This window comes from Hyaena hyaena, unplaced genomic scaffold (assembly GCF_003009895.1).
Source record: "Hyaena hyaena isolate Hyena2069 unplaced genomic scaffold, ASM300989v1 scaffold_803, whole genome shotgun sequence".
NCBI classification, from domain to species: Eukaryota; Metazoa; Chordata; class Mammalia; order Carnivora; family Hyaenidae; genus Hyaena; species Hyaena hyaena.
This window is the reverse complement of record NW_024081433.1, coordinates 557,555-585,034: the sequence shown is the minus strand read 5'-3', so window position 1 is coordinate 585,034 and position 27,480 is coordinate 557,555. Positions and strand designations below refer to the sequence as shown.

At 33.4% G+C, this 27,480-nt stretch overlaps 1 protein-coding gene across 1 annotated transcript in view; it reads right to left on the bottom strand.

Moving 5' to 3' along the window:
* CADM2 (cell adhesion molecule 2) overlaps window positions 1–27,480 on the bottom strand; it is a 334,154-nt gene that overhangs the window by 98,198 nt on the left and 208,476 nt on the right. Inside the window, exon 6 of the mRNA XM_039219198.1 lies at window positions 23,716–23,806. Coding sequence (XP_039075129.1) covers window positions 23,716–23,806 — 91 coding nt within the window. The remainder of the gene's footprint in view (window positions 1–23,715; window positions 23,807–27,480) is intronic.

The following is a 27,480-nucleotide window of genomic DNA, read 5'->3' as shown; positions in this document are numbered from 1 at the left end:
TGCTTTATATGCTAAAGAACTAAGTATCCAAAATACTTAAGGAATTTGTGCAAAAAAATGGCCTAATTAAAAAATTGGCAGTAGAATTGAATAAACATTCTTTCAAAGAAGACATACAAATGGCCAACAATTACGTGAAGATATGTTCAACATCATTAATCATTGGATAAACGCAAATCAAAATCATAATGTTTTATCACCTCATACCTGTTAGAATGTCTAGTTATGAAAAAGTCTAGAAGTAACAAGTGCTAGGGATGATGTGGAGAAAAGAGAATGCTTGCACACTATTGGTGGGAACATAAATTGGTGCAGCCAGTATGGAAAACAGCATCAAAGCCCCTCAAAATATTAAAAATAGAGCTACCAGTTGATCCAGAAATTCTGCTTTTGAGTAAATATCTAAAGGAAACAAAAATCACTATCTCAAAAAGATTGCTGCACACTATGTTCATTGCATCACTTTTTACAATAGCCAAGACATTGAATAACTTATGTTTCCATGAATGGGTGAATGGATAAAGAAAACATATTCAAAATATAATAGAATATTATTCAGCCATTTAAAAAAAAAGGAAATTCTACTTTTTTGAGACAAAATGGATGGATCTTTATGGCATTAGGCTAAGTAAGACAAAGAGAGACAAATACTGTATGATCACACTTATATGTAGAATCTAAAAAAAGTTTTAGGAACTTATAGAAACTGATAGTTCTCTTTTGATTAAATTATTTAAAGAATTAGCATCTCAAAACCTGCTTTTAGAGAACAAAGGATAAATGAAACATGGACTTCATCTTCAAATATTTTACATACATATATAATTATTAGTTATAGGACTACTTAATAATACCTATCACCATGTATTGATAATGGGAGCTATCCTAGATATGTTATCAATCTATTCTATACTTCTCACAAGAACATTTTGATACAATTTTCTAAAAATTTAATGCATGTAACAATATGCATCAGAGATGTATCCAAACCCTGGTCTGATTCTGTAGTCAATGCTTTGTCCACTACCTCTTGCTTTCTAACATGATGCATATTTTCCTAGTTCTTATATGACAAATGTTTTATTTAAACATGATTTTATCACATCATCAGAAATTATTTTTGAAACAGCTTTAATTATTTGTTTATTTTGGTGAAAACATTTATTCCTTTTCGTTATGAATATAATACGTCTTAATAAGTGATGCCTATGACTACACCACCTTTTCTAAGACAAAGGTATTTTTCTGACAAAATGCTGTAGAAATGGTAAAGGTTATGGACCAATAATAAAGATACAGGAAATAGTATCAAAACAAGAAGATCAGCAATGTGATGAAAGAATCATTTAGTTTAAGTAGTAAAAATACTTGCAGAGAGAACAAAGAGAAGACTAGACAATCAGAGCTGTGCCCGTGAAACTTTGAAGAGTTGTTTTAGGGAACAAAAACAAACAAAAAACTAGTTATCCAAAAATACTGGAAAAATACTATTATTTATATCATTTAATTATATACAAGTCACTCTCATAGTATCTTAATAAAGCCCAAACCACTAATATTTCTCAATTTGCTTCATGGATCCAACATCTGTTAGTTGATCATTGGGTTTCCTAATTCTTATTTTAAAACTGATTGCCAGGGGGCATCTAGGTGGCTCAGTCAGTTAAGGGACCTACTCTGGATTTCAACCTCATGATCATGAGGTTATGATCTCACAGTTGACAGGATTGAGCCCCATGTTGGGCTCTGTACTGACGACATGGAGACTGCTTAGGATTCTTTCAGCTCTCTCTGTCTCTCAAAGTAAATAAATAAACTTAAACAAAACAAAACAAAACTGATAGCCTGGATAATATTATACCTTTTGAGGAGGCAAAACTGGCACAATAAAACTATGACTTACTGCATATAATGGAAATATTAGAGGGTATGTCTTTTCTACAAAGTTACATAAAGCCAACATTAAAATAAGTTCTATTAAGGGTAAGTAGAATTTGAAAAGATTCATCCCTAAAATACTACTTAATGGAAGTATTTTATTAGGAGGCAATACTTCTCTGATGTGTAAGTCAGGATTGTTTTAAACATACACAGCTATAATTATATATATATGTATATATATATGAATTATATATGAATACACACATATACATATATACATATATATGTACATATATGTACATATCTATACATATATACATATATATGAACATATATGTACATATCTATACATTTCTATACAATCAAATTTATGCACCTCAAATCCAAATTGTCATAATTTTTTCTGTCCTTCTCCTTATAAGATTTAATTTACATCTTAAAATATATGATTTTGTAATCATTTAATTAAGTTTAGATATTTATTTTTACATTGTGTACATAGAAATGAAGTCAAAGCTCTAGATAAACACTTAGGTTGTCAGTCTATATTAAAAACCATTTTCCTAAAAGGTATATTTTTTTAATAAAATAATGAAAACACGCCAGCACAAATGGTTACGAGAAGATTTTAGCAGTGTGAATCACTGCTGACACTGAACATTGCAGGATTCTTGATCCTACTCTGTATGGTAAATCTTCAAGGTGGCAAAAAAGCCAGTACCATAAGACACAATTCTAATGAAATGGAGGTTAGAGTTTATACATCGATTAAAAATACCCTACGCATATTCCAATTAGTACTTAAAATGTTCAACCTTCTTAATGTCACCATAAAAATATTAAGTGGTTTAGCAAGTCTTGATACAATTTGTGTTTCATCTTAATAAAGAGGGCCCCTAGGCTTTCTCTAATTGGAACCCAGAAATGATTGAGTTTCTTGCTGCAAATGAATAACAATCTTCCCTGCTGTTCAGGCAACCAAAGGAGATCATTTAAAAAGTGGTTCCAGTCTATAGTTTCTATGTGATAAGGCTGAAAAGGAGTAGGAGCTAGCCACCAGGAGTAACAGGACCATGGCACAGCATCAGGCATGAGATAACACTATATAACTCCATAGTGAGAACATTCACATAGTCCATTCAGTTTCCCCTTAAAGAGTCCTGATATTAGAATTTGAAAATCTTCTGTGGGAGATAACATTTGATTTATGATCCTGTCTACCATATCTATAGGGCTAAAAAGATGTGGGTTTTTTTTTTTCCTTCTTTATGAGCCTAACGACATTTTGCAGCAGTTTCTTCCCACGACAACAGAAAACAATGACGATAACAAAAACCAAAACAAAACAAAAGTGAAAGAAGAAACCAAACATGCTGGTGCATTAATTCTCTTTTTCTAAGGTCTTGGTGGAGTTGTTTTACCTTAACAGAATTTTTAAAAAATGTTTTGTTTTCTAGATATCTAATGATAGATTCCTTGAAATGTTGAATAACTCCTTATAATAAATTAGTATGAGAAGGAATTGCCACAACTCCTTTGGACTAGCTAGCAGTCTATTTAATATGTTGAACTGGATACAAACCTGATTACCCCTTCCCAATGAAATTTTTTATTTGGTCTTTGGGGCACTAATTCTGTAAAGTTATACCATAGGAATAGTCCTTTTGATTCTTCCAACTGTATATGGCATCATTACTCCCTAGGTACTGATGGCAATGGGATCTTCGTTTGCCTTCTTAGCTCTCATCCTTTTTAGGATCATGCTTGAGAAGAAGAATAAAGAATAAGCAGTTTGGTTATGGAAAAGCAAGTGTCATAATGCAGATCTCCTAAAAAAGAATTCTCCTGGTATCCTTGTAGAAGTAGACAGGAGTAAAAGGTCTTTCAAACTGTGAAATGGATTTACTCTCCAGTATCTCCCTTATTCCAAATGGTTCTATCTCCTTTGAGCTCTGCAGAGTCTTTTCCTTCATAAGCACAGAACGTGTTGGGATCTAACACTAAAATTAGTCTTACGAAATGAAACTTACGAAAATGAAAGAGAAAAAATAAGTCACTATAATAGTATCCAAGTAAACATCCCGTTCTGGCTCAAAGTTAAAAAACTTACAAATACATGTATCTTACATTTCCTTCATATAAGACAAAACAGGAAATTATAGTTAATAAGTTGGTGCCTTATATACTTATGTACTGATAATTGTATGGCACATGAAGATGACTATTGCCTTTATTTCAGCTTAAAAATTCCCAGGTGGTAGATGTGATTGAAGATTTAATACTAGGAAGATTCTTTTTAAGCACAATGCTCCTCTATTTCCTGTGATATTTTTACTCTAAATTGAAAGAAGGTGGTAGACGTTATATAAACATCTTGATCCCTTTTTCTGCTTGAAGCAAAAAATGTTTAAATCAAGAAATTATACTGAAGAGTCTGTATAAAACTGTGCTTATGCTATCAAATTTTAGAAAATGTACGGAGAGAAAGACAAATGGAGGGAAAGAAATTAAATGCAAACTTACAAGTGAGTTTAAAATTCAGTTCAAGGAGGAAAACTTAAATTTATGGGGTTCTGGGAAGAAGAATTCTGAGGGAATCTAGCCCAGGCAGTTCTTCATTGAGTGGATGGAGGTTGCATCCATAAACCACAGCCCAAACATTGCCAACCAAGTGAGTTAGAAGAAAAAAAGAGAAGAGGAAAAAATTAAAAGCTGGTATTGTTTGCTCCTCTTCTTAAGGTTTAAAATATAAATACAAAGCAAGTTCAAGGAGTAGCCTTTCTTAAAGCTGTGAGACCAATTCAAAATATAATTTTGTAATGGGTCTGTATTGGAAGCAAAGGATGTGGCTGCCACATAGGAAAAAAAAATGAAAGGGATTACTTTTCAAGCTATTTATTACATTAACCACTTCAGGTTTAAAGATATAAAAAAGGGGCACCTGGGTGGCTCAGTCAGTTAAATGTCTGACTTTGGCTCAGGTCATGCTCTCACAGTTTGTGGGTTCCAGCCCCTCATCGGGCTGCGTAGGGCTCTGTGCTGACAGCTAGCTCAGAGCCTGGAGCCTGCTTCAGATTCAGTATCTCCCTCTCACCCTGACCCTCCCCTGCTCATGCTATCTCTCTCTCTCAGAAATAAATAAAAAACATTTTAAAAAAAGATATAAAAAAGATTATCTTGTTACTGAGGATCAAATGAGAAGTTTCTGAAAATAATTTGTAAACAACATCCTACATGTATTTTAAATATATTCTTATGTATCAAAAAACATTGATCTAGGACCTTGGAGAATTCATCAAGCTGTACTTTTTCTTCAGATTAGATTGTTGTGCAACTTAATTGTGATAAAATTTGCTTTCCTTTCATTCTTAATATGGATTTAATGCTTTTTATGGAAGTGATTCTTAAAATACCAATGAATTTTTATGTTATCCAACTTAACTTTGAATATTTTACTTATCAGGGTTGAAGATGATTTTGAAACATAATCATTGAAACATTTATGTATCTGTCCTTATAGACACAGTTCTGCTCAAAGGAAAACAAAACTTCAGGAACATTTAAAGTAGTTTTCAATGAGTCTCAATGAATTTAATTACCAGAAAATGCTCTACTCTTACACTTATAATCTTAAAACAGATAAGAGATCAGTGGAGATTTTTGTTGTTTGTTGAATAGGTACTTCATAAGTTTATATAATTAATATCTAACAACTATCAACAAATATGTGCAAGTTTTTCAACCAGAAATTATGAGAAATGTGAGAAAAATAAACATTTCTATGATGTTACATTTTGGTAGTTTATATAAGATATATGTCATCAACCATCATCAACTGTGAAACTTGAAGGGCATGGTGAGTGATATAAATGAGTTATAAAACATATAAATATTCATCATACCCATATTAGGGACATTAGAACAGGCTTTACAAAAGATAAAACTCTTTTTTTTTTTTTTTTTACAAATAGTATATTGTCAAATTAGTTTCCACATAACACTCAGTGCTCATCCCCACAAGTGCCCTCCTCCATGCCCATCCCCCCTCCCCCCCACATCCGTCAGTCCTCAGTTTTTGTCAGCATTCAAGAGCCTCTCATGGTTTTGTCTCTCTCCCTTTCCCCCACCATTCCCCCCCTTCTTCTCCCCCTTGTTCCTCCGTCAAGTTCCTCCTAATCCTCCTATACGTGCACACATATGGTATCTGTCCTTCTCTGCCTGACTTATTTCGCTCAGCATAACACCCTCAAGGTCCATCCATGTTGCTACACATGGCCAGATTTCATTGTTTCTCATTGCCATGTAGTATTCCATGGTATAGATAAACCACATCTTCTTGATCCATTCATCTGTTGATGGACACTTAGGCTACAAAAGATAAAACTCTTGATTAGTGTCTTTAGTTGTGGTAGGATTTTAAGTAGTAGAAATGAATGATGCCAACTCAAGAGAAGTCAGAATGCAAGATAAGATGTTGCCCTCCAGAGGCCATATTTTTAAAAAGATGGATTTAAATATGACAAGTGCCAAGAGAAGAGAATAGGGTTAATAATAGGTAATATTGTGCTTTGCTAAGATAACAAATTATGAAAGGGCAAAATTAAAGTAACAATAGGATAACTGAGTTGGGAGTAATAAAATCAAAAGCGAAGATGTAAGTTGTTATGAAAAACCAGGATCAAATATGCTCATCAGGAGGTTGGTCCAAGACAAAGTTTATAAGACAAAAGCTGAAAATGAAAAAAAAAAAAAAAGTATTATTTTAGTTGTTAGACCAAAAGACTGATGCTGTCATTAGTATAGGAAAGAGATGAAATGTGGTAGGGAACATTCTGGCCATAAAAAGAACAATGAACAAAAGCAAAAAAAAAAAAAAAAAAAGGAAAGATTTGGGATACAGACATGTGTTGGGGGAGGTAACCCCAAAACTCTGTATATTTTTTCCCTCATAACTCAAGCCTGGCTTTGGATGCAAAGCTAAAATATCTACGCTTTATGAAAAATAAAAGTACTTTGCTACAGCTTTTTAGAAGTATTTCTGATCAGAGTTTCCTTTAAGTATAGCAATGTGAAATATCTGAAAAAGGAAGTTCAATCAAGAGACCATATACAGAGTTCTTAAGAGTGAAAACCACTTCCTACATAAAGTTGGAGTAATAAAGGAAAACACATGGTAATAGAATGGATCTTGGGAAAGTAAACACATTTTTTGGAACCAGAAAATGTATGGTGTTAAGGAAGAGAGAGGAGCTACTCTCTTTATGGTGCCCAGTCTATGTAATAGGAGCAATCTCAGTCCTAAATAAGAAAAATAACAATGTAAAACCAACATACTACCAAACAACCAGCCAAATAAACAAATAAATAGACAAACAAAATAAATCATGATAAAAACAAATTGAGATGTAGCAGATAGGGAAAGTTGATGATTTCACTTTGGGACATGCTGAGTTCAAGTGCTAGGAGAAAAACAAGAAATATATTTTTATTCAGCAATAAGGAAATGAGAAATTAGAAATCAGGGCTGAGAGCAGAGCTGGACTTATTTTAGAGAGATATTAGAGCCAAACTCAAGGAAAACAAAATAATAGATTACTGAATATTGTGGATTATTTTTACTTACAGGATGAGAAAAGAAGTAAAATGAAGTCCAAGAGGTCTGAGAGAAGTCAAAAGAGAATAATGCCATATGAACTAGAATCTCTTCAAAGATTCACTGACTTAAACATTTACATTTATAACCCATTCAATACCTTGACCCCTCAGTTTCCTGATCCCTTCATATTTGATAATTATTTTGTTAGCCTAACCTCAGCCATGGTCACACACTAAACTTAGTCATCATTATTACTTCATTACTATGAAGCTGAAAAATCTAAAGTATTTAAATCATAACCTCCCATCTTCTCAGCTCACTGTTTTGGTATACATTAAAACTTCCAATCCTAAATGATGAATTCACTCTTTACCTTTAAACGTCAATTCCCCTTTACCACCTACTTCTCTCTTTAACCAGTCTTAAATGCTATCAGGATTGCTGTTTTCTTTTTCCCATCCATTGTGCTTATTTGTTTAATTCCCAGGCATGATTCTCTTTGTCTTTACCAGAACATCAAAACAAGGTGAAGAAAAATGAGGAGAGGGTAAATGGCTTGTTTGTTTAAATACTGTTCTTGAAGTTATCATGCAAGAATAAGCATGAAGAACAATGAGAAAAACAATTTTATATTATTAAAAAAATTTAAAGCCAAAGTAAATATTATCTCTATATCTTTGAGTATACGTGTATTTACAAAGTTTGCTTTTCTGATCTATGAAAATATGCCTCATGTATCATTATAAACATTATTTAGAATACATGATTAGACCTACACATTTTTGCCTTTAAACTGTTTTAATATTTAAAATATGTATTTCTACAAAATTTATATTTGGATACAACTAATATCATTTATCAGGTTCACTCTGCCCTCATATTTCAAATATTTAGGGCTGAAATAGTACAGTAAGTGAAGAGAAAAAAGGAAGGAGAGGCTTGAAGAAATTATGCAGATGAAAGAATTTTTTAAAAATTATCTCTTAAATATATGATTTTCCATTGTATTTCTAGCCATTTGCAGTTATTTGTACTGACTTATTTAATAAGTATGCCTCTGTGTGTTTTGTATGAGAGGAAAAAATTGTCGAATGGTTTCTTAGCCTTTTTTCCTCACTGGTCTCCATGCCCTTTTGTGTTTAGTGGTTTCTGGACATGCTCTTCAATCAGATGCTTTATCTCATAATTTTCATAGGTTAGTCCTTGCTAAGCATTGATATGATATTTCCCTAACCTGCACAATTCTTTTTAAGAAGAGCAATGGATTCTATTGTTTTTTTTTTTTCTTTCTATTTGCAGTTTGAGAATCTCAGTGATTCCTGTTTGAAAAACTCAACAATGAAACCCCTAACTCAAATATCATCAAAAGTACTTCTGTCTGATGGGGTCAAAGGTGTTTAATGCAGTAATAAATGAAGTCAGTTTGAAGTGGAAAATTCAAGCCTATTTCTACCAGTAAATTGCAGGTTGACACCCTGATTCTGAATCTATGTACTCACTCATGTAAATTCCTGAAATCAACTATTACATAACTACAGTGTCAAGTAGAAGTCTCATTACATTAAAGATTAGATTTAGATGGGACAATAACATCAATGTTAAATTCATCCTTTAGGCTAGAAACCTCGGTAGCAAATAAAAAAAGGACTTCTAACCTGATTAATCTAAGCATATGCTACTTGATTGCTTTTTTTTTTTTTTAAAGGCTCTTCTTGCCTTCAAGTTTAAAAGCTTGTAGTTGAAACAGAAAATATCCTGTATGTAAGAGGTAAGTGCTCTCTAGAAGACTTGAAAATAATGGCCTTTTTGAAAGTGTCTATGAAATCCTAGACCACTTTTTAAAAAAAAGACTGTTCATTGATGATTATTTTAATAGTTTTGAGAAACAATGCAGTCATAATGTAAACCTTATAATTCCAGCCTTTGTGGCACAACAAATAAAAGATTATCCCTAGAAAAGGTAAGACTGCTATGATCCTGAAGGAGTGCCAGATTTTAGCACTGAAGAAAAAAATTTCAAGATTGTGACAAATGCTTAAGATAATCTCTCAAGGGCTTTATGCTAAAGCAAAAACAATTACCCATGCCTTATCTATACTTAGCATTTCTTTTCTTTGGTAAATAGAAAATATTAATTCCTGATTAAAAGATCAAGAAGTCTTGAGTAAACACCCATTCCATGACCTAAGCAATAATAAATTGTTACATACATTCACTTAAGCTTACGTATACACACAATAAACTTAAAATCTTCATGATATATATAAAAACGTTCATGCTTAGAAAATATTTTTTCAACTTATTTAAAACTTAGCCACTTCTGAAATCTTCTTTTAGCTACACTAGATTTTGGAACATTTTCACTTTTTATTTTTTAATCAAGAACTTATGAGTCTAAGTTTTTTAGAATCTAACACTTAACCTGTGTACATTAAAAGGGCTATTTGTTGCCATATACAATATATGTATAAGCATCTGAATCAGATGCCTAAAAACCATTCAGTTCCAGAGTACACTGCAATGATGGGATCCTATTTTCCATATAAGAGTTACTTTATAATCCATTACTTCCACTACTATAAAATAATGTTAATTAACCTTATAAGATCTAATACTTATGTTAAACACTGTTTCTGATATAGAACTGCTTCTGCTCCATGACTTGTTTCTTTTCTCATATTAAAACAAATGGTCTTAGAAAGAAAAGTAAAATGTACATCATTTATCTGGTAGCTGGGGAATTAAATGTTCCATATAAGGCAATACTAAAGAAAATTGAAATTTAAGACTTAAAATTTGAAAGCATATTTTAATCTTTTGAATAAAATCCTTCTCAAAAGATCCAACTTATCTGCATTATTTAACATCACATTCTTAGTGGCATTTGGATTTTTTTTTTCTTTTTGGGAGCTAAGATCTCTTCAGTCTGAAGATACATTTTTGTATACTGATGGTTTTAGAGGAACTGATTTAGACTTCAACTTCACCTCAGTTGGTGTTTATTCAATGGTTTTCAAACATTCTGAGATGTGATCTACTGAAAAATATATTTTATAACCTTACAAAATGTACAAATGCATACAGGAAATGAAAGCTTGCTCTTTTTAATGCACTGTGACATTTTCTTTACTTTTCTTTTTCTTCTTTATTTCTCTATATTTACCTTTGTAATTCTATGATTTTTCTATTTTAGGTTGGGCCTTTAAAAATAGTTTGTTAACTGATCTTATGACTCATTCATATGCCACAACCAGCAGTTTGAAAAACACTGACTCGTAGTGAGAGCTCCTATGGCCTATCGGTCTTCTTGTCCTAGAGCTGCACAGTTATTATAGCTTTAATCTTGCGTTCCTATCATCACCTCACTATGTTCATCCCTAGACTTGTGACCTTCAGTGCCAGTGATGAAGTTGGAGATGGTGACAGCACACCATTTCAGAGACATCTGCTTGTCACAAGTCACAGTGGTTGCCGTTCTCTTCTTTTACTTTTATCTTGGTTTTCTTTTCTTTCTTCTTTCCTTGAAACATCCCAAATATTTCTGGTACTCTGAATTTGCAAGAATTGAGCTGTAAAGCCATCATTAATTACTGGCAGATTCTTCCTATTCTAATTAGAGACTTTTGTAAATATTCATATTTTCTACAATTTGGGGTATTGTTGGCCATTTGAATTTTTTCAAACTGTGAAGTTTAGGGGCTTCTGTTTAATTGAGATTATATCTGAAAAAGTGAATAAATATACTCCACATTGTAAAAACCTGTATAATGCAAGAAAATGTCTTTAGATTGTTTAAGTACATGGCTTTCAGAGGAATAAGAATTTTCTTAGTTTTACTATTGCAGATGGCATGACACTTTAAAGACTCTGCGAATAAAAAAATACCTCTTAGAACTAATGAATGGATTCAGTAAAGTTGCAGGATACAAAATTAATATGCATAAATCTGTAGCATTTATACACACTAGTTTGGAACTAGCAGAAATATGAATTAAGAAAATCCCATTTATAATCTTATCAAAGAAAATTAAAAAAAAAACTAAATATAAGTTTAACCAAAGAGGTAAGAGACCTATACTCTGAAAAATTTAAGACACTGATAAAAGAAATTGAAGATAATACAAATAAATGGAAAGACATTCCATGCTCACAGATTGAAAGAATTAATACTGTAAAATACCATATTACCCAAAGCAATCTATATGCAGTCATAATCAAAATACCAATAGCATTTTTCATGATACTAGAAAAAATAATCCTAAAATTTGTATGGAACCACAAAAGACCCCAAATATCCAAAAGCAATGTTGAGAAAAAAGAACAAAACTGGAGGTTTCACATTACCAGATTTCACATTATACTACAAAAATAAAGTAAACAGTGGCGCCTGGGTGGCTCAGTCAGTTAAGCGACCAGTTTCGGCTCAGGTCATGATCTCATGGTTGTGGGTTTGAGCCTTGTGTCGGGCTCTGTGCTGACAGCTCAGAGCCTGGAGCCTATTTCAGATTCTCTGTGTGTGTCTCTCTCTCTGCCCCTCCCCCACTCATGCTCTGTCTCTCCTGTCTCAAAAATAAATAAACTATAAAAAAATTAAAAAAAATATATAGTAAACAATATAGTATGGTACTGGCTTAAAAACAGACACGTAGATAAATGAAACAGAATAAGGTGTCCAGAAATAAACTGCACTTTCATGGCTAGTTACTCTATAACAAAGAAGTAAGAACATACAATGGGGAAAAGATAGTCTCTTTAATAAGTGCTGTTGGGAAAACCAGACAGCTATATGCAAAAAAACTGAATTACTTTCTTCCACCATATACAAAAATAAGCTCAAAGTAGATTAAATGCCTAAACAAAAGACCTGAAACCATAAAACTGAGAGAAAACAGGTAGCAAATTCTTAGACACTGGGCTTAACAATACACACACACACACACACACACACACACACACATAAACACACACACATATACTTTATCTGTCTCCTCAGGCAAGGGAAACACAAGGAAAAATTAACTACTGGGTCTACATAAAATTAAAATGTTTCTATACAGCAAAAGAAACCATTAAAACAAAAAGGAGAAAATTTGCAAATGACATATCCAATAAAGGACTGATATCCAAAATATATAATGAACTCATGATTCAACACCAAAGAAAACAGATTAAAAACAAGCAGTGGAAATAAATAAACATATCTCCAAACACAATATCCAGATGGCCAATAGGCATGAAAAAGTATTCAATATCACTAATTACCATGGAAATCCAAATTGGAGCCACTGTGAGATATTACCTCACACCTGTTACAATGGTTATCATCAAAAAGACAAGAAATAACAAGTGTTGGCGAGAATGTAGTGAAAAAGGAACTCTTGTACACTGTTGATGGGTATGTAAATAGGTGCAGGCAATATAGAAAATAGTATGGAGTTTCCTCAGAAAATTAAAAATAGAAATGCTATTTAATCCAGCAATTCCACTTCTGGGTATGAATCTGAAGAAAACAAAAATACTAATTCAAGAAGATATATGTGCCCCTATATTAATTGTAGCATTATTTATAATAGCCAAGACACAAAAACTACCTAACAATCCATCAATAGATAAATGGATAAAGAAGACATACATACATATACACACAGTGGAATATTACTCAATCATAAAATTCCTGAAATCTTGCCATTTGCAAAAACATGGATAGACTCAGAGGGCATTATGCTAAGTGAAATAATTCAAAATAGAAAGACAAATTTGTATGATTTCACTTATATGTGAAATCTAAAATACAAGGCAAACAAAACAGATTCATAGAGAACAAATTAGTGTTTGTCAAAGGGGAACAGTATGTAGGGATGGCAAAATGGGTGAAGGAGATTAAGAGACACAACTTTCCAGTTATAAAACAGTCATGTGATATAAAGTATGGTATAGGAATATAGTCAATAATATTATAATAACTTTGTATGGTGACCAATAGTAACTATATTGTTTGTGGTGAGCATTTATCTCATAATGTATATAAATGTCCAATCACTGTATTGTACACCTGAAAGTAATGTAATATTATATGTCAACCAGGCTTCCATTAGATAGATAAATAACTAAAGGAAAAGAGTTCTACCAGACAAATCGCATATGTGAATGAGCACTAATGGAAGCTAGATTTTATAAAACTAAAACATTATGAAAACCCATGAAATAATTAGCATATATAAATTCTATTTGATTGTGAATATTCAATATAAATTTGGAATCTAACTGACGTGGTTTTAGCACTTACAGGGTGTTTATCCTCATTATGTACTAAGGATATTTCTTGTATTGAATTTGGTTTATAAAAAGTACATACAGACTGCTTTTTAGTGTCCTTTTGAGAATGACTTTTTCCTTTCAAAGGAGAAAGATATTTATTATTCTACATTTCCCTCAAAAGAACAAGGGTGATATTTTACTGTATTCTTGGATTTGCTGTCTCAAAAATGCTGTTGTTACTCATTTGGCCCATCTTCTCTAAAGTAAATATATATAGAATCAGGTGAATGGCACCAACAACAGTGAAGAAAGAGATCTAAGAAGAATGAATTTATCACAACTGAGAAGTATTGATAAAGGTTTATGTTTCTCAAGTTGGAATATTTTGAATGGTTTGGATACTTAGCTGAAAAAAAAAGATTTTTCTATTTCACTTTGAATTAATTTCAGCTTTCATTTTCTTTCCTTCACATATTATGCAAAAGTCATAGTCAAAATATTTAACACAGGTACAGAATAATCTATTTCTCCTTAAGTTGACTGGTGACCTGGTGACCACCAGAGGAATGTTAGCTCTAACATTATCTCTCTCTCTCTCTCTCTCTCTCACACACACACACACACACACACACACACACACACACACACACACATGAATATACATACATACACATAATGGCATACTACTCACCGATGAAAAAGAAAGAAATCTTGCCATTTGTACCAATGGGGATGGAACTAGAGGGTATTATGCTATGTGAAGTAAGTCAGTCAGAGAATGACAGATATCATATGATTTTACTCATAACTGGACTTTGAGAAACTCAACAGATGAACATAGGGTAAGAGAAGGAAAAATAAGATAAAATTCGAGAGGGAGAGGGAGGCAAACCATAAGAGACTCTTAAATATACAGAACAAACTGAGGGTTGCTGGAAGGGGGTGGGTTGGGGGGATGGGTTAAACAAGTGATGGGCGTTAAGAAGGGCACTTTTCAGGATGAGCACTGGGTGACATATGTAAGAGATAAATCACTGGGTTCTACTCCTGAAGCCAAGGCTACACTGTACATTAACTAACTTGAAATTTATATAAACATCACAGTCAATAAAAAAAAAAAAAACTTGCAAGGATAAAACAACAAATCTTACTGTATAGCACTTGCTGAGCAAAGGGTTAATGTTTTCTTTAATTAAGGATGAGATCTAAAAAAAGGATGAGGTATAGTATTATAGGATTTTAGGTTTTTCTAATGTTAAGAGTTATTCTTGTTTTTGCAATTTTCCTACAATTACCATTTTGATAACTTGTTTTTATGTAAACACACATGCAATGTTTATATATCTTTAGATAAAGAGTAAAATACTAGGATGTAATCTCATAATTAATACATAAAAACCCACAGATTTTTAAACCTATGAGCCTAAAAGTCCACATCTTGAAAATTTCATCAACATATATGACAGCATCATTCCACAATGGTGTCTTAAAGATACTGAGACATCTTTGTGTTAGTTTCCCAATGAACATTTACATAATCCCTCAAAATAATTGGCTTTTTGTTGCAAGAAAACTGCTTACCTAGAAATGTTCAAGAAGTACACTTCCTCTATGGATCTATAATCGTGGTTCTGCACGCTCTTATGGGACTTTTGCAAGACATAGGAACATTTAATTGAAAATGATTGAGTGCCCAACACACCACAGATGCCCAGCCTAAATAACAGCAGTGGAGATTACTGAGAGTCAGCTTCTTGTTTCGAAAACAAAACCAAATATATTCCGTCTCATTTCCAAGATAACCACTTGTGTGTTTCCAGAGAGTCAACGTGTGATTAAATTTTGAAGCCATGAGATGGAAGCAAAAGACCATATGGGCCTCAGAAAAGAAATTCGTATGGGAAGGACAGCGCATGAATATATAGGCTTTTTAATTATGAAAGCTTAGAGCTAATTTCCCAAGTTTTATACCTTTAAACACATGTTAGAAGAAACTAGCTATACGGCCTTTAACTTTAATTAAGTCAAATTTGAATATAGATATTGGAACACAAGCAAAAAATAAAATACACACACACACACACACACGTGCACACACACACACACGCGCACACACACACACACACACACCAAAGCAAAAAACAATCTAAATGCCCTGTAACTTTTATTATGCCAATGACTGATACAATGTGAGAGTATCTAAATGAGAAAGAGACCCTCATGATGTTTATTCCACCAATTATTTTGGTGATAATGTAAACATAACGCTTAAGAAAACAAACATACTTGTGAGGAGTGTTTTCTTTTTACTTCCTGTTCATTTTGCTCACCCTTTAGGACTTGACACTGCATTCCACTGTGTTGGTTTTGCATTTGCATTGGCATTGCCTTGTGGTTTTAACCTGCAGTCTTAATCTCCTTAAATGTATATAAAATTAAGAATATAATCTGCTTTTGGGACACCTGGGTGGCTTAGTCAGTTAAGCGTCCGACTTTCGCTTAGGTCATGATCTCGCGGTTCGTGGGTTCGAGCCCCACGTCGGGCTCTGTGCTGACTGACAGCTCAGAGCCTGGAGCCTGTTTCTGTCTGTGACTCCCTCTCTCTCTGACCCTCCCCTGCTCACGCTGTGTGTGTCTCTCTCTCCTTGAAATAAATAAAACATTAAAAAACATTTTTTTAAAAAAAGAATATAATCTGCTTTTTAAAGACAAATATATGTTACAATGAAACAAATATACCTAATCATAAAAGCTGGTCAGAAGTTATTTAGATATATTTAGAAACTCTTTAGAAATACTTAGGTATGCTAACAGTTTGAGCTTACATAAGTGCTAATTGTTTTATAAATTACATTTTGTTTTATGTATTGAAAGCTCTCATTCTTGCCAACTTCACAAGATTATTGTGAAAAATCAGTAAAATAGGAGAATTGAAAACATTGGGTAAACAAGAAAACATAACCATTAGTTTTGTTATTTTTTTCTGTTTATTTTTGAGAAAGAGAGAGAGAGAGAGAGAGAGAGAGAGAGGGTGGGCCTCCACGCTAACAGCAGAGAGTGCAATTCGGGGTTTGAACTCACGAACCCTGAGATCAAAACCAGAGCTGAAGTCTGGCATTCAAATGACTGAGCCACACAGGTGCTTCAGTGTTGTTAACATTTTTTAAGGCATATTTGTAATCTCAGCTGTACCATTTAATAGCTGTGTGAAAAGATCATATATCCTCCACAAGACTTATTTTCCTCATCTATATAATAGAAATTATTATGAATTTGTAAGTCTTTACAACAAGATAGTTGATTGGTTTAAATAAGACAATAAGCATAAGTGAATTTGAGAAACTATATTAAAATGAGATTTTATGCATCAAAGACCCTGTATTCTCAAACACTCATGAATCATGCCTTTCACTAATTTCTGTCATGTAAGGTGTTCAGATCTTCTGCTTTGGCTTTCTGTCAAAACTTGCTAACTGGTTAGTCTCTTTGATCCCATCAGAACTGCTTTAGAGTGTAGCTTTTTTTTTTACATTTGTGGGACCAGAACTCATTCTCTATCCCTTCCAGTCCATTCCAATTATTCTAAAACTTTTTCTACCTTTAACACTATGAAGGTACTGCACCTGTGGCTCAGTATTTTCCAATTTCCCATTTCAAGCTATATTATATTTTGCCCCTGACATGGGTCCATGCCTCTACCTCTCTTCTAGCACCTCATTATTGCCATTTAACCTCAACTAACACAGCCATGTTGCTCAGTCAGTTCAATCAGCCATGACTCTGGTATAGATATCTTTGCTGCTCAAACAGGCTTTTGAAAGTCACAGACCATTGTCCTAGAGTGTGTTCATTCTGCTTGGAATCCTGAATTTTGGAGCCATGGAAGAAATCTGAGATTATATCTGTTTCTAGGATTACCTTAGCAGTCCAATATTATTATATGTATGAAATTAATAAAGACAAATTAATAAAATTTGGTAAGATATATACAATATGTGATTCTTTGACAAAATCAACATTTATCATCATCTTCATGATCATTTATTACAAAATTTCTTAGAAGCAGAAATTTCATATACATTGTTACTAATCTTTAAAACAATTTGTTCACTAGATTTAATTTTATTAATTTTTAGAGAATAAGAGTGAACCCCGATGTAAGCTATGCATTTTGTGGTAAAAACGATGGGTCCATGTAGGTTCATGGTTTGTAATAAAAGCATCACTGTTTGTGTGGGATATTGATACTAGAAGATGTTGGACATGTGTGGGGACAGGAGTATATGGGAGCTCTGTCCTTCTACTCCATTTCATTATGAACCTACAACTGTTCTAAAAGTAAAATGGATTAGTTAACAAAAAAATACTTCCTGTAGCTAAATGACTTGTTCAAATCCACTCCAGCCACAGGTATCCACAGATGTACAATTCAAACTTAGTTTTGTGTTTCTCTTTCTCAGGCACCCCACAACTTTTGATGCCCCAGAGCATGACTACTTAGTCATGACATCTGAACAGAAATACAGACCTTGATGATGAACTAGATGACTTGCTATAACACAGATAGCAGGAGAGAAATAACTATCATGCAATTAACATCTGTTTTGTGTTAGTTCAAATGATATAACATCGTTATCACTGTAGATCAATATTATTTTTTCACAATTTATGCTTTGTCCAGTTTTGGCCTAAAATATTTCACTTTGTTGATGACTTGCTTTCTTTAACTCCTGGTTTACTTCGTCATTTCTTCTGGCTGTGACTAGATTATACAACAAATAATAAATAATCTATGATTTTAAAAAGGTCATTTTAGACTGAGAAAACTGACTTGATATAATAAAACTGTTTTGCCTTAATTTACATATCACTTTTCATTTCTATTATGCTAATAGGAAAGTACATAAAATGTATCAATACGTTATCAGATTTCTTCTTAAATTCTTGATCATTTTGAAAATAGATGCATAATTGTCCCTCTAAAATACCTCGTAGTTGTTATATGGTATGTGATCTGTCTTCCTAAAGATTAAAATCTTTCTGGGGCGCTTGGGTGGCTCAGTCGGTTAAGCGTCCGACTTCGGCTCAGGTCATGACCTCAAGGTTCATAGGTTCAAGCCCCGTGTAGGGCTCTCTGCTGACAGCCGGCTCAGAGCCTGGAGCCCGTTTCGGATTCTGTGTCTCCCTCTCTCTCTGACCCTCCCCTGCTCCCGCTGTCTTTCTCTCTCTCAGAAATAAATAAAACATTTTAAAAAAGATTAAAATCTTTCTTCTTGTATAGAACAGGGGATGTTATGTGCCATGCTATCATATATACTAGATTTATGCCAAAACATAAGAAAAATTGTGGTTACCAGAAAGTATAATAGTAAGAAAACATAAACATCATGCAGGATACACAGAAAACTTTATCCATACCTATAATTATTTTCTTTTAGAGATTAAATGCCAAATATACATTTATTTGACTGAAAATGTCTCACTGCTTTTGTGAAGCAAATTTACATAGTGTTAAGCATTTGATTAAAATAAATGATGACTCTTTAGCTATAGCGTGTGGGGGGCCACCCCATACCTTTTAAGGTCATGACTTTAATGTAATGTAACAGCTTTTTTCTTTCTCCACTTCTATAAATGGAGAATGCTGCTGCCTGAAAGCTGTCTGGGAATTCAGCCAAAGAAAGAAGAAGGTTGCAAAAACTCTGGGGACTTGAAAGAAAAGTGGTTGGCATTAGCTCTGTCCTCACTTTAAACTAAAATTAAAACAATAGACAGACATGTACAGTAATCTCTCTTTTAAGGAAAGAATACAATGCCTCTATAGTAATGTCAAGTGGAACAATTTGGTCCTGGCCCAAGTTATGCAGCTGTTCCACAGGAAAACAGCAAAAGGCTTCCGTCCAAAGCAGGCAAATAAGGCATGATTGTTCATAAACAGTCACTGGGGCCCTCACATTTAGAACAAGGAAAAGAACATTAGCATAGAGGGCAGGTTAGGAACATGAGTCTCAATACAAATTGAACCAGGCCATCATGTTATGATTTATACAAAAGATAGTGGTGTTATTTTGTCTATTATTCATATGCCTAATAACTGAATAACTCATTCTTCAGGAAATTATACACTAGTCACATTTTTTTTTAAATGTTTATTTGTATATTCTGAGAGATGGAGACAGAGAGAGAAATCTCAAGCAGGTTCAGCACTGTCAGCACAGAGCCCATCACAGGGCTCAACTCATGAACTATGATGTCATGACCTCAACCAAAATCAAGAGTCAGACACTTAACCGACAGAGCCACCCAGGCGTCTCTCAAAATTTTTTTTAAGAAACAGTAAAGATTTGATCCTGGATTAAAGGTACAAGATGAAAAGTAATCATATGTCCATTAACCATTTCTAATTTTCAACTGCTTAGTCAAGGTGGATCAGGCAAATGTTAAAGATAGTAGAAATTAAGTGTTTACATAACCAATAGAAAGAAAAGCCAATGGTGTAACTTCTTAGTGGTTTTAAAATAACAAAATGGGGAATCAGGTGTAAAGCCTCCAAAGTAACAGAGGAGAACTTTGACAGTGATTGCCAGAGTAAGACAGGAAATTTGAGCCTGCCCACTGGGTGTATGTGATAATCACATATCTCATTTTCTCTCCCATTCTTTAGGTTTTTTAAAAAAAAAAATTCTATCTCAAAATATGGACAATCTCTCTACTCTTCTTCTTTTTATTTTAAAACTCTGTTTGACATAAATTTCTTTTCTCATTCCATTCTACATTTCATGATTCATTTTCTGAAATGGGTGGTCTTTCCATTTTCTTTACTTTGCCACCGCCTACTAATTCCCTGATTAATCCATTTCAATTTGCCTTCTGTTCTATTTGCTCTAGTGAGACTGTTTTCTTTATGATCATTAAGATATCCTTCTGGGAAAAATCCAATGATTTCTTTTCAGTCTTTCCTTGTTTTTTTTGTCCTATCTGCCTCATCTGGCACTGTTGGGGATAGAATAAAACTAAAGAGAGGCTAGGAATTACCCTGTCTTTAAAGAGGTTAATGCCTTCATTTATTAGAAATGATAGTTTGAAAATGCAGAAGAGTGGATTTTAAGATGATTCGGAAGAACAGAAGAGAAGCAGTGGTCTAACGACCGGAAGGACTCAAAGAAGATGGTTATTTCTCTAATGTCAATGCCTGCCAGTCTGCAAGGAAAGAAAATGATATAAAGGAAATTGCAAATGAGTGTACAATACAAGAGAATTAGTTAATACACATTTATTTGTAGACTATAGCATACAGAATATAACATTAGGAACTATGACGATAAAGACAAAATAGAAAGACCATTTTAACTCTTAGGGAGCTTATAAGATAGTCACCAAAAGATATTATACTAATTAGGGATATTTCATTTTTATGTGGTTATAACCTCCTGCTAGAAACAGTCAGTTTGTTAGGATTTTGTCAAGTTTCCCGAAAGGACATGCATATAGAAAAAGGTCTGATAAAAAAGGGTGGCAAAAGGAAACTATTTCCTGAGACTAGCCAGTTTTTCACCTTTAGGCATCCAGTGGTTCATCTTCAGGGCTAAACATTATTGTAGGGCCCATTCTAGTTCTTCAAAAGTTACTGTGGCTAACACAAGTGACAATTTAAACTCAGCAATTGAAGTAGCAGAAAATAGCTGAAGGAATATAAGTCTGGGGCACTGATTGAACTGAATTTAAATCCTGAGTCATCCATTTTAAACTTGGATGAATAAAGGAAATCTGGTTAACATTGTTGATATTTAGTTTTCTTTTCTGTAAAATAAGGAGCACCTTTTTATTTTCTTTATCTTTTTCCAAAGTGATATGATATTAGTCAGGATTTTTCTGCTAAAAGTAACATTTTCTATTTCCCAAACCTCTGAAAGCTTTGTATTACCAAGTAAAATAAATAAATGAAAGGCTACTGTACTTTTTGTCCATCTGCAGTGCAGAGGAGTTATACGTACCCATGCTTATTTCTAGGTAACTGTAGCAGAGACGTACAAAAGACACAACCATAAATCATTCAGCCATATCTGAGCTTGGGAAAATGGACTACCTAAAGACCCAATTATGTAGACCTCCCAAACAAATTATTCACATACATTAAATGCTGTTTCTATTGTTGGAAGTAGATATGGAAACAAAGAATAGTCATTGACAGGTAATTAGATATTATTTGAACAGGGATATGTTTATTTCCCATCCTCATCTCATTTAATTGCCTAAGTTGTACATATATTCCAAATGTACACATACGTGCTTTGGGGCAGATCAGTGATGAAAAGGTAAAAGCAAAACCCCTTTGCTCTGCCCTCATCCTGAGTCCATTTGTGTCCTCATAAGTATGCTGACCTCTGAGATTATGAGGAAGAAAAGCAAAAACAAAACAAAACAAAACAAAACAAAATAACAATAGAAGCAGAAGCAAACCGAGAGAACAGACTGACTTGGGAAATAATAAAGTGAAAGCAACAGGAGGGGAGATGGAGGAAAAGTTAGGAAAGAAATTCTGTTGTTAGATACACAGAATCAGGACTAAAGAAATTAGGGTTGAAGCATGTCTGAAGCTGGCTAAAGTCTATTCCACTTCTTTCTCTAGTTGAAAGTACTGAGCCTGTAGCCAAAAGTTCTTGTTAAAGCTATAATACCAAAATGCATGGTTACCCTCAGCATACTGCAGTAGAAAAATGTTTTCTATAAGCAATTTAAGCTTACCAGAAGGTGAGAACTGTATTTATAAGAGAATTGCACAGTATATATGTAGCAAGCTACTATGAAAAAAATTTTCCTTTCAAGGTCTAAAAGGCCTAAAGTATTATTTAAAAGAAGAAAAATAATGGATTTACTGAATATTATTTAAATCAGTATTATTTATAGCCTCAGGAAAAAATTACTGGAGGAGAGAACAGTTTTAAAATATCAAAACTTTGATAAAGAAAGTGTGAATTCACTTAGTGTGTTAAAAATTATAATATCACATAATTGAGGAGTTGATTTTTCAGGCTTCTGCCTTAAAATTCCTTTAGAAAAATTTCTCATGGAATAATAAGAAATATATACTTAAATAAAAATATTATTAGGAATAATGTTTTTAGGAATTTAACTTGATTTACACAGAAGCAACCCCCCTATCGTTATATACTGAAAACAATTAAATTTCTACTCTTAAAATTTAAACAGAAATACAAATCAATTGAAAGTTTTAAAATAATCAAATACATTTCATTTCAGTCCAAACAGTTACTATATTAGAATGATCAAATTGCTGTCAAATAGTCTTTGAGTAATCCATATTTGGATAACTCACACTTGAATTTTGTATAAATTCAAAATTTTTGAATTTTTCTATGTTTATAAACATGGTTCATCTTTATAAACATGAATGCCAAAAAGTAAAATATTAAAGTTGAAGTGATACTAGGATTGTATATTCTTATAATGAATTCTCCTTACAAGTGAAAATGTTGAAGCATATTACATTTACAAATTATATCATGGAGGCCACTTTGGAAATGTAGGTGTGATTTCCCTTAGTACAAAAATGAGTTCCTATTTAATTTTAAAACTTGGGGATATTTTGAGGATGTTTCAACATTTTCAAAGATTTTCATGGGAGAAGTAAGTTCAGCAATGTGTAACTTCTATCAGTCTCATGATGTAAACAGTGACTGATTAAGCCCACTTTCCTTTCAGGTTGAAATATCTTACTAGAAATAATAGGGGAAAAAAATCACAGCTGGAAACCTTCCCAGAAACTTCACTGGATGACAAAGTAAAAGACCAATCTTCCACAGATACTTAATGAAGACATGGTTCAGGGGATTTCTGTGCTAGAGATCACTTTGCCCACCAAGAAAAGACAAAAACAGTGGATTTCTGCCGTTAAAGCCTGAAATCAAAGGAGTATAGGAGAAAAAGTGAAAAACTTTATTGCTCATTAAATCACTTACAGTGGTTTTCCTTTGGATTCACAAGTCAAAATTAATGGCTGTCCTTCTTGTGGAAAAGGAGTGGATGGTATAATCTTAACTGATGGTGTATCTAGAAAAAAAGATGGAAAGGAATATTAAGAAATGTCACTAAATACACATAAAACGATATATTTAATAGTTGCACATCATAGTGTAGGCTCAGGCTTTTTCTTACTATTGTTTATATTTACAAGGAATTTCTTAAAGTTAGTGAAACAAAGTATACAGTTTTAAGAAACTACCATCCAGTCTGTGAAAAGCTGACAAAAATATCTGAATATCTTATGAGCACCACTGTTGTATTAGTTCTGAAATCTGAATATAAAAGTGAAATTGCAAGAGGTGGTTCAGATGAATATCAAGCATTCCATACAATTGTTTCTTCCACTATTTATAGATGGCTATGAATACTATTATTATGGACCGAATGAATGCATTTATGTACATTTGAATAACAGCACTTTCTGTGGCTGGAATACCAGGAATCACAATAAAGAACCCACAAAGAACTCAGGATCATAAGCATACTGTCTCAGAAGCATTATGCAGAATCTTTGAAAATGCAGTAATGCAGCACTTGGGCACATGTTGTTTGCTCTAAAGTACAGTTAGCAAATAACATAAAATAGTTATTTTGAAAATTACTAGAAAGTTAACATTTTATTATATATGCTACAACATACTTATTATAAAACATTTTCTTTCCATTTAACAATAAAATAATCCTTGGTGCAAGAGGATTCAAAAATACTTCAAGACATAATTTTCATGCCTTGATATTATTTAATCAACACAGAGACACATATTTTATAGAAGACCTGGAAATAAGCTTAAAAACAGAGATGATGTAAATATGCTTGTTGCTTATTACATCTCCTTATTCTTACACCTGTTTTGCTTATTGCTAGTCCTGGCATTGTGTGGCCAACATAACATGGAATGCCAACCAACATGGGATTGCCTCCTGCTTTTATCTCTGCATCCTCATCAATAAACAAAGTAGGCTCTGAATGCTCCAGATAGTCACAATTATATTCCCTTCCCTTAGCTGTGAGGGAAGAACAGAACCAGTCTGGGGTTATACTCACTGACTTTGAATCCAATTAAATAAATATCAATGGTATTTTTTACGTTTGTTCTCTTCCGTCAGGAATATATTACTCAGCTTTGTCATATATCAAACAGTAAGCTATGATCCTGAGGAAGACCTTATATCATACTTATAAATTATGTGTATGTTTAAGTACATTCTTTTTCAGTCCTTTCAACAATATATTCATGATAATCAACAGTAACATCCTGGTTGCAAATAAGCATTCCATATATATTATGGTAAATAGTTTCAATGTGAAATAACCTAGAAAAAAACAATTTGAGGAAATATGACACATATTCATCATACTTTTATCCCGGAGAGAAAAAAATTAATAAAAGATTAAATTACATTTCGGTATTTTTCGATTATCACCATCACATTTATGGAATCAGTGATTGACTATGATGATTGTGTAATATTTTCTTCAAAGCAGGACATTTTAAAAAGTGAAGGCAAAATGTTAATAATTATTCAGAGTAACAAAGGTACAAAGTGTGAGCCAGAATGATTTCGGAAAATGAGATCTATTGTCTTTTGAACTTTGACATATATACATAGAGCAAAATGTAATTTCATCCTGACAAATAAAAACATGCTTCAATTCCAGAGAAAGAAGTAGGAGAAGAAAGATCAGAAAAAACGTGATTCTAGGAAAGAGAGTTTTGTTAACTTGAATGTCTGTCATGGTTCATCTTATGTGTCAACTTGACTGCACCAAGGGGTACCCAGATACTTGCCCAAATATTATTCTGGGCTGAGAGTATTTTTTGTAAGAGATCAACATTTAAATCTGCAGACCGAGTAAAGTAGATTGTACTCCCTAATGTGGGTGGACCTTGTCAGATGAGTTGAAGGACTGGATACAATGATAAAGATGATTCTTCCCCAAATATGAGAGAATTCTTTCTGCCTGATGGCCTTCAAGCTAGAAGATTTGTGCTTTTTTTTTTTTTTTTTTTTTTTTCTGTTTTGGACTCAGACTGCAACATTTGCTCTTCCTAGGTCTTGAACCAACTGGCCTTCAGACTCAACAACACCAGCTCTCCTAATTTATCAGGGCTTTGGAACTAATTCATCAGCTCTTCTGGGTCTCTAGCTTGGTGATTCAGCCTGCAGGTCTTGGGATTTGCAGCCTCCATAACTGTGTAGGCCAATCTCTTATAATAAATCTCTTTCTCTATGTATACATTTTTTAGTTTTGTTTCTCTGGAGAACCTTGAAAAATACAGAAATCTAACAAACAGACATGACTTTTATGGACATGATATTAGGAAGGACTAGAAAGTGAGACAGGAAGAGAAGGAAGTAAATAAAGAATGTGCTCTTGAGCAGATTACACGGTGGCAACTGGGATTCGATTCTGCTGTGGAACTCTGAAAGACAATTTAGGGAATGCCTTGGAGTTATTTTATTCAATGAGCAAGGGACAGCAGTATTGGGGGAATATTTACCAATTTTCATTAGTGTTTGGTTGAGGATTACTCTAGAGGAAGCAGGGGATATTATTTCTCTGGCACTCCTAGCCTACTCAGTGCACAGAAATGGTGTATGCCAAAGGGATATGGGCAAGTCACCGCTAGAATCTGCTTCCTTAAGGTAAAATATATAGCAGTGGGTAGCTGTTAGAATAGAGGAAAACAGAATATGGTCTGATTTCTCTTAGGTCTGCTGGTTTTGTATACATAGTTTATTAAAGGTGAGAATTTGTATAGCAAATTATCCCCTGAGGCGTGATTCAGGATTCCTTTTATATTCCAAATTCAGACTTTTAAGTATAAGAAAATGCTGAAGAATATAATGTTTTGCATGTATTTCTGTGGAACTTTCAGGAAGACCACCTCTGAAGTCACCTCTGAAGTAACCAAAATCGAGGGATATAACACAATGAATACCCCCCCTCTCCACACTCCATCACTCCATATTTCTGATTCAACTCTTTCATCCTTGGCTATTCTCTCTCAAGTTCTGCTGAGTTATTTTTTTGCATTTAGCCTCTAAATACTAAGATCACCAAGAATGGAATTCATGATTTGTTCTCCGATAATTCTGGTTGGATCCTTTCAGCCACAGTCATCCCTTCAGTTTCTACTACTCACCAATCATTCTCAGGCTTACATCCTAGAGCAGCTCTCTACCACAAACCACACAACTTATATGCAGCATCCGTCTGACATGGCCACTTGAATGTCTAAAAGACATGGTGCCTTTATCATGTCCTAAACGAACTTAAGTTCTCCAACTCTTACCTCCATGTTCTTCAATCAGCAATCTCTAGCTCTACAAATACTATCAGCCTCCACCTGGCTATATACATCAGTCAGACACCTCCTGTTTCCTTGTATTTCTGTCATCAATCAGTTAATCAGGTCTGGTTGATCTACCTACTGAATAGTTTTCACATCTATTCATTTCCTTTTTATAGCTCCCCAACTACTACTTTTATCTAGTTTACCAAATAGTGAATGGTCTCTCTCATGTTACTTTTTGTCACCCTAAACTAACTCTTAGAACATAATAACGTTGTCTTCTCAAAACATAAATCTGATACCAACAATTTTCTGCATGGTTAATGTTTGCTCTTAAGATTAAAAGCAAAATTATTAGGATAGCCTTTCAGTTTCATGTGATCTTTACACTACTCTGTTGCC